The sequence below is a fragment of the Gopherus flavomarginatus genome, chromosome 11 (assembly GCF_025201925.1).
Source record: "Gopherus flavomarginatus isolate rGopFla2 chromosome 11, rGopFla2.mat.asm, whole genome shotgun sequence".
NCBI classification, from domain to species: Eukaryota; Metazoa; Chordata; order Testudines; family Testudinidae; genus Gopherus; species Gopherus flavomarginatus.
The window spans coordinates 11,173,196-11,182,230 of record NC_066627.1 but is presented as its reverse complement, the minus strand read 5'-3'; the positions used below and the strand labels follow the sequence as shown (position 1 = coordinate 11,182,230).

The window sequence follows — 9,035 nt, the reverse complement described above, 5'->3', positions numbered from 1 at the left end:
CCTCTAATATTTGTACCATTTATAGCACTAGTGTATTATTGAGTTTTCGTTCTCATTAATCAAGGTAACCATCAAGAGAGATGACACCTTCCCACAGAAGGGATAAAAGAGAAATCTGGAGAGGGTCTCTCTTGTAGTAACTGGGCATGAGGCAAATAGCACTGTAAGGAACACTCATAGTAGATCTCTTTCCTGGCACTTTTGAAGAACATGAAGCAGATAATGGAAGAAGATAAACTGCAGAACCAGTATCCTGATCTCTGACTCACTGGGGAAATGGACAGTATCTGAAAATCAGCCTTGGGTATAACAGATTTAAAGGTAAAACATTTCCACCATTTCTGTTTCAATTAAATCATGGGATTTTGAAGTGGCAAACGTGAGCTAAGTCTTCATTCACTGGGGTGATGGGGAAGAATGGTCTTTAACAGGCTAGGAATATTCAATGTGTTGTGTCAAAGCTATGTCTTATCAGGCTGCTTCTTCTCTGGAATCACTGTGACTGTTGATGAATGTGAATAATTGACTGATATGAATAATTTTATGGACCAGACTAAAATGAGGAATAAGTCCATTATTATATGAAATTGAATAAAAAGACGATACACATGTCAAGCAGGTCAGTAAAAAATACAGAAGGGTTCAGAGCTAGCTAGATAGCTAGATAGAAAAGATATGTATGGGGATCTTTCTTTTTCTTTCTTTCTTTCTTTCTTTCTTTCTTTCTTTCCCCATCTATCTATCTATCTATCTATCTATCTATCTATCTATCTATCTATCTATCTAACCATTTCCATACACCCCTCTGATCCCCTCTTTCCTCTGTCTTTCTGTCTTTATTTCTGTCATCACTATAGACTCCCTGCAGAGTCAAAATATTTTTTTATATCCAGAAAACTGAGCTGAAAACTCTAGCTATAATAGCAGACTGGGTGCAATCCCATTTAAATCAATGTATGAGGTTCTCTCATTGAAATCAATGTAAATCAGGAGTGACTCATTTCTGCTTGCATTCACACGGAAAGTAATTAAGTTATTCTCAGGGCAGTGACCAAGAATTTGAAAACTGTCTAAACATTCTGTGGTACCTAAGTATTAAGGAGACTGAACTGAGACAAATTGAAGATGCACATTCTGAAAACCAGGTGCCCTTAACATATTTCAGGCAGAACACACAAAACCTCTGGTCCCTTCTGGATATCTTGACCGTGGGATGGAGACACAATCCTGAATGTCTAGAGTAAAAAGAAAAAAAAAGATACAGTAACTCCTCAATTAACGTTGTCCTGGTTAACGTTGTTTTATTGTTACATTGCTGACCAATTAGAGAACATGGTAGTTTAAAGTTGCGCAATGCTCCCTTATAACTTGTTTGGCAGCTGCCTGCCTGGTTTGTCCAAGACTTACAAAAAGAGCAACTAGTTGAAGCTAGCTGATGGGGGCTTGGACCCAGGGTGGACTGTCAGCCCCTAATCAGCTCCGCGCTCCCCTAAGTTCCCTGTGTGGCATCCATCCAGCAGGCTATTAATTGCAGGGCAGTTCAGCTTTCCCTCCCCGCACAGCCGTGTGCTGTTCCCACCCTCTGCCTTGGAGCTGCTGCCGGGAGCCTCCTGCCTGGGGAGGAAGGGTGGTGCTAATGTCAGGGTGTCCTCCCCCTACTCCTGCCCCCTGCTCCTGTACCATATCTCCACAGAGTGAGGGGGGGCACTGACACAACAGGGCTCAGGACACAAGGAACTTGCTGGCAGCACCTGCTGTTTCAGTGTACTGCTCTACTTAAAAATGCAGTATACTTAGAGTGGGGTCAGCGTACTTAAAGGGGCAAGGCATGTCTGTTTCATACACATGGTGTGTGTCTCTGCCTCTCTCTGCCATGCTGTCTCCCCTCCCTCCATTGTGTTACCTTGTAGAGTGTGAGGCTACACTAACAATATGTTAAAACCTGAGGGCTCAACCAAGTGCTAGTTCATCATTTAGCAGTAAAGCATTCCCTGGGAAATATCCCACCCTCTTCCACCCTCTGACTTCACCATCTCAACCAAGCTTTACAGTCATCATTTCTGTGTACAGTATTCAATTGTTTGTTCAAAACTTCTACTGTGTGTGTATATATATAGTCTTTTGTCTGGCAAAAAAAAAAATGTCCCTGGAACCTAACCCCCCTCTCTCCCCCATTTACATTAATTCTTACGGGGAAGTTGGATTTGCTTAACATTGTTTCACTTAAAGTAGCATTTTTCAGGAACATATCTACAATGTTAAGTGAGGAGTTACTGTAAAGGCAAAATGCAGGAAAGGGCTAACATAAATTTGTCTGGGTTTTCTAAAAGATCTACTCTAGTTCAAAGAGGAGTGGCTTCCGGGAAGTTCTATGCCTGTATGTCCAGACTGCACATGATTTCATGTCCAGGTGTTGTAAGCAATGCAGTCTGGATGCTCAAGTGCAGGCATGGAAACACTGAGTCCACAAGCCCAGGTCCTGCACCCCCAGGTTTACAATGCAGTGCAGATATATCTTATGACCTGCAAGGTCAGACTGCTTGATAGTGGTCAGTATCAAATGCTCCTGAGGAAGCAGAGGAATTATATAACACATTTCTTCATTATCCCAAACAGGTATTCATCACTTTAAACCCTGAAACGAAAGTATTTATTTCTCTTATGAAACTATAGATGATCGAATGTACTTGGGCATATTCTGATGATTCAAATCAAAATCCAGGTCTTGTGTTGACGTTAAGGCTGGTCCAAAGATTTACATCCAAAATTTTCTAGAACAGAAAACTGAGCTTTCTCCAAAAAAATCTGCTTTCCTGCAAAAGTCTTTCATTTTTACTTGGAACAACAAAAACACAAAATAAGAGAGAACATTTTCAGGCAAAAACAGAAAATGTTTTGGTTTGAGGTTGAAAAATGTTCAGTAATTTTCAGCCAATTCATTGCCCATAGCAAAAATAACTGACAATAAATATTTTTAAAAAAAATATTTGGAAGTTTTAACTTTTTTTCAACTAAAAAACAGTATTTCCTTGGGAGAAAATGTCTGTTGACGTTGTGAGGGAAGGGACACTGTTCAAAACATTCCTCCAATCTTCTTTAGTATGACAGTTCTCATGTTCCATTTTGTAATGCCAAAGTATAATTATGATCAACACATCACAAATAGTGAAGAGAGAAATCAGTGTATTAAAAGAGAGAGATAGGGAGATAAAGGAAGAGATCAGGATCGAGAGGTCAACTCAAAAGCTTAGAAGGATTGTGTCCAATCTTTCTTTAAAAAATGGATAACATTAAGGGTTATTAGTATATAATGATAAATGTCTATCTCCTGAAACAATAAAAAAGAAAATAAAACCCAAACATGATCATAAGTGAAATACCAGCCTAGGAGATTGTTTATTCTGTAAAATATTAGGAGTTTAGGGTACAATTGACTATAAAAAAATATGAAGCTATCAGAGTTCTGTCAGGGGTACAGATCGTTAGAGAATTTGTTTGATCTCTTCTTGGAGAAGGTGGGGAACTAGAATATGCACGATTCAAAGCAGAAGGTCAGATGATGCATAAGCACTATGTACACATCACCACAAGGGGAAATGAGGGACTAATCATTTGCGCAATGAAATAGATGAAGTATATTGAAAAGTACCCTGATGTTCTTCAACTGCCAGTTCAGTTTGTTTTCTCTTTCAAAGGTAGAACCTATGGCAGACATGGAACTAGGAAATGAAACGGCCTTCAAGGAATTCATCCTCCTGGGATTTGGAAATCTCCCTGAACTGAAGAGCTTTCTCTTCCTGCTCTTTCTACTGATCTACATTGTGACCCTGGCTGAGAACATCCTCATTTCAGCATTAGTTGTGGCTGATCAGCACCTTCATACTCCCATGTACTTCTTCCTGGGGATTTTGTCCTGCTTGGAGATCTGCTACACCTCAACCATCCTGCCCAGGGAACTGGTCAGTCTCCTGACTGGCGACAGAACCATTTCTGTTTGTGGTTGTTTTGTGCAGTATTATTTCTTTAGTAGCCTTGCAGCTGCAGAATGTTACCTCTTATCTGTGATGTCTTATGATCGGTATTTAGCGATATGTAAACCACTGCATTATGGAACTGTTATGAATAGCAAGTTTTGCTTCCAGTTAGCAGCAGGGTCTTGTATCATTGCCTTTGTGGTTGTTACCATATTAATATGTTTAATGTCACAATTAACTTTTTGTGGCCCCAGTAAAATTGACCATTTCTTTTGTGACTTCATCCCAGTGGTCCAACTGTCCTGCGGTGATACCTACTTGATAGAACTTGTTGCTTTCTGTTTTGCTTCGATAGATATCTTTCCCCCATTTTTATTAACCCTGACATCCTATATCTATATCATAGCCAGTATCATAAGAATCCCATCCAGTACTGGGAAGCAAAGGGCATTTTCCACCTGCTCCTCTCACCTGATTGTTGTTACAACCTTCTACGGGACCCTAATCATGGTGTATGTCGTACCAAAAACACATGCACTGAGAAACCTGAACAAAGTGTTCTCTCTCTTCTACACAGTCCTGACTCCAATGGTCAACCCCCTCATCTACAGCCTGAGAAACAAAGAGGTCAAGGAGGCTTTGAGGAAATCTCTCAATAGATTTGTGGCTTTTGTGAGAATTTGGTGACATTGAGCTAACTCACTTAGGTTATGCTAAAAGGTGATGCCCTGAGGTGTGTTTTTGAGTCACTCGATGTCTTGTTCCCTGTCATACGCCTGGCCATTTTGGTTCACTCTTAAGAAACCACTGAAATCAAAGCCATCTGTGTCTACAGTTTTCATTTGTTCATAGATCCATATACTTAAAAGCCAGAGGAACCACTATGAGCATTTAATCTAACCTCCCACATAAAACAGGCCAGAGAGTTTTGCTCAATGACCCCTGCATCCCAAGAAACTGGGGTGCAACTAGAGCATGTGTCCGGAGTTGTTCTGCAATAATGTAATAATGTTGTATGTTCCTGGTTACTGAGACTGTTTTCTGTATGACACTATGGAGTTAACTCAACAGACAACTGTCTGAAAAAAAAATACAGGCAGGAAGGAAAAGATAAGCCACCTTCCCACAAATCTGGGCCTTAAGGGACAATGCTAAAGTTATTAACTTTGATGACTTTGGCTTGATCTCCTACTGAGCCTACAGGACTGGTTTGAGACAGCTCAAAGGCCTGGGAAAATAGAAGATCGAAAGAACTGCAGCAGGTCCTAAGGATTCCTCTATCAATAGTGGGTAGTAATTTAAGGGGAATCAGAGTAATATACATAACAGTACAGTGGGGACATCTAAAGAAGCTAAGCATTCCTAGGTCAACAGCAGGGCTGGTAGGGCTTTAGAAAAGACACACGTTCATATAGCGTACATCCCATTGATTTACAATAGGACTTAAGCACATAAATCACTTTGGTGTTTTGAACATTTTATCCATAATCTATATCATTATTGTATTTAGACATTGGCATTCTACATACGTCAGCTTCCCAGAAGCTACCATTTTGTGTGGGATGCTTCTCTGAAAGCATTTTCTTCTTGTCATTTCTATCCTTGAAGGAAATTGGTTTGTTTGCTTCAGCTCCTGAGGATGAATAAGGTTATGTCTATATTTCTAACTACAAAACAAAGAAGACAATTGTTCTTCCCAGCTAACCACATAGACATACCTAAATCTAAAACACGTTAACAATGTTGTGCATCCAAAGCTTTGCTAGCAAGAATCCCCACTGATCCTTATTTGCGCCTTCGAAATTGCACTGTTTTTCAAACCAATAATTCACAAAATACTATGTGGGGAAAACATGAAATATAGTGATGAATCATGATTTTAATTCTTGGAAGGATATTTGTCTGTGTTATAATGGGTGGATGGAATGGAAATGAAATAGTATGTACAATGTCACTGATACAGGCTGGATTCTGACCTTAGTTAGACTGATGGAAACAGAAAGGAAAGGCTTTGACTTCAGAGATCCATATTCAGGTTGACTTGAGATCAGAATCTGATCCTACATGCACTTAAGTTAATGAGATGGCTGATCCTTTCCCATCCCTCACCCACCAATGACCTCCCATGTCTTACAGATGATGTTCCTGTTAATACACACCAGTATAATATTAGCCTTTTTTTTTAGTTGCATCACATTTTTGGCTCATATTCAGTTTGTGATCCAGGACAACCCATAGCTCCTTTACAGCAATGCCACCACCTAGCCAGTTATTCCCCATTTTCTAGTCATGCATTTGATTTTACCATCTTAAGTGCCCTAATTTGCACTAGTCTTCACTGAATTTCCCCTCAGTGATTTCAGAGCAGTTCTCCAATTGCTCAAGACGATGTGAATTTTAATCCTGTCCTCCAAAGCCCTGCTACCCCTAACAGCCTGGGGTCATCCACAGATTTTATAAGCATCTTCTCTGCTCCCTCATCTGAGATGTAAATGAAACGACTGAATAGTCCCGACCTTGTAAAGATCCCCGGAGCATCCCTTGACATGTCCTCTCTGTTTGACGGTGCAGCATTGATAGCTGCATTTAAATACCAGTTGTGCACTGGAATTTCATCCAGACTGTATTGCCCTATTTTTTTTGTACTACCATGAGGAATGGGGCCACATGGGACAAAACATGGGGGTCTGCATATCATGGCTTTAGGGACGATCCTGCTCTGGAGGAGACGGATAGGGGGTAGGACTACATGTGTTGGGGTGTATGGAACTCTAATTTCTTTCTACAGCTTTTAGCCAGTTTTTCTGCTTCTCTCTCCTGCTTCTAGACCCCCTTAAAAGTACAGCCTTCTCCTCCCCACCCCTTACCACTTGTCCCAGTGCAGTACAGCCGCCCTTTCCCACCCCACCTTCTGCTACCCCTAGGGCCCCTAGTGCCCATTATACAGTATAGCCATCCCTTCCCCATCCCTACCCTCTGCTGCCCCTAGAACCCATTATAAAGTACAGCCGCCCCTTCCCAGCTCCCACTCTCTGATATCCCACTGCCCATTATACAGTACAGCCGCCCCTTCCCCACCCCCACCCTCTGCTGCCCCCTAGTGCCTATTATACAGTACAGCCGCCCCTTCCCCACCCCCACCCTCTGCTGCCCCTAGTGCCCATTATACAGTATAGCTGCCCCTTCTCCACCATTACTCTCTGTTGCTCCCTATTAACCATTCCACGATAATAATTTAGGTGAGTCCAAGCTGTCAAACTTTTTCATGCACTCAGACAAACTTTTCCAAAACATTTCACACCCCTCTTGGCATGCCCCCCTGGCCAATCAGTGCTAAGGTTGTGGCATAAATCCCACCCGAAGCATGTGTTGGGAGGTACAGGCAGGCCTTCTGGTGGCAATTTTTCCTCTCCCCTAGGCCAATCAACACTGAGATGGGTCCAGGCATCACACCCCTCAACATATACCAAGACCTCTCCCCAAAAGCCAAGCCCCTTAGGTGTATGTTTTTATATCTTACCTAAACCATCCTGGACCACTCGCCCTAATCCCCACTGAGAAGCAGTGAATCAAAAACATTTGTGCAGAAAATCCCATTGCAGAACCAGGCCAACCTGATATGGGGTTAACAAATTATTCCATAACTGTCACATCCAGCATGTGTTTCCAACTCTCCTAACTTTCACTCCCATGATTTGGTCATTGGGCCAGGCTCTGTCCAGTGGGCAGTAAATTCAAAGCATGTGATATTGGTCCCATTGAAGTCAAAACCAAGACACAACTTCACCTGTCAATTTTAACAGTAGAAAAGAGCCTTACGAGGATGTAGAATTTCACTAAGTGATTCCTATGTCAAACATCTGGGTGAGTATATCTGTGAGGAGATCTCTCATCTTGCAATAACTTTCCTACTAACAGCTAGATTTGGCTAAGGATTTGATGCTTGCATTTCCCGACCTCAAAGCAAGAGCCTTGTATTTAGATCAGTGGTTTTCAACCTTTTTTTTTTCATTTACACACCCCTAAAATGGTCGAATGGAGGTGTGACTCCTTTTGAAAATCTTAGACATAGTCTGCGGACACCCAGGAGTCCACGGACCACAGGTTGAAAACCACTGATTTAGACTATCATGCCACATGCCGAATGCTTGCTGAAGTATATGCTGGCTTGAGCTGGTGAATTGTAATGTGCAGAATGGAGGGAAGATTTTATGTTTGTGCTGAGTGTGTCATTTTGTTTTGCTTGTTGACCTTTTTCAGTCTTGATTTCTCTGCTGCCACAACTGATGTCTGAAAATTAATGCACATAACTGCAGATATTATGAGAATTGCATTAACTGAAAGGAAAGACAGACAGACAACACATACGTGATATACTTGTCTTTGTTTTTGTTTCATTATAATGGAAATATTAGTCAAAATATTAAAATGCTACATAGACAAGCACCATGGACATCCATCAGGTAAATGATCTTTTCATTGAGTTTTATATTTTAGCACCTTCAGCCCTAAAATGGATCCTATCTGTCGTAATCTTGGTCAGATTTATTTAGTCTGTTTCAGATCCTCCACATAATGGGGCTCATTATTTAGCCTCCTCTACACCCTGAGACCCCTCACTACCCCTCACAGACCACTCCATGTACCTTACATGTGAAAAGAGAAGCAAACAACTGCCCTAAAGTTGATGCAGCTGTCTGAGAACTCAGTACATCTTAACATTCTCTTATGGTGGGACCAGATGGTTTGAGTATTGATCAGCCTAGATGCAGCCCAACCAGACTATTTAAAACATTGGGATTAATTCTCATTTAACAAAGCCCATCTGATGTCTTGTGATCACCATGGACCAGCCAATCAGCTGGTTTAACCAACAAGGCTCCATTGTCTTCTGTGGAGTCTTCTGGTGAGAATTTGGTCCAGTGAATTTACTGAGAGTTTTTCTGAGGGCCTCCTTGACCTTTTTGTTTCTCAGGCTGTAGATAAGTGGGCTGGCCAGAATTAAAGGTGTTCTAAATAGTGCCTCCTGGCTAATAAATCGAGACTGATTTATTCCAAAGC

At 41.4% G+C, this 9,035-nt stretch overlaps 1 protein-coding gene across 1 annotated transcript; it reads left to right on the top strand.

Moving 5' to 3' along the window:
- Positions 1-3,713: 3,713 nt before the first annotated feature.
- LOC127031820 (olfactory receptor 6N1-like) lies at positions 3,714-4,661 on the top strand. Its single transcript, XM_050918847.1, has one exon. It carries the CDS (start codon positions 3,714-3,716, stop codon positions 4,659-4,661), a length of 948 nt encoding a protein of 315 aa, XP_050774804.1.
- Positions 4,662-9,035: the final 4,374 nt, after the last annotated feature.

Coding starts and splice junctions, on each gene's coding strand:
- LOC127031820 (XM_050918847.1), top strand. CDS start 3,714: ATGGAACTAGGAAATGAAACGGCCTTCAAGGAATTCATCCTCCTGGGA.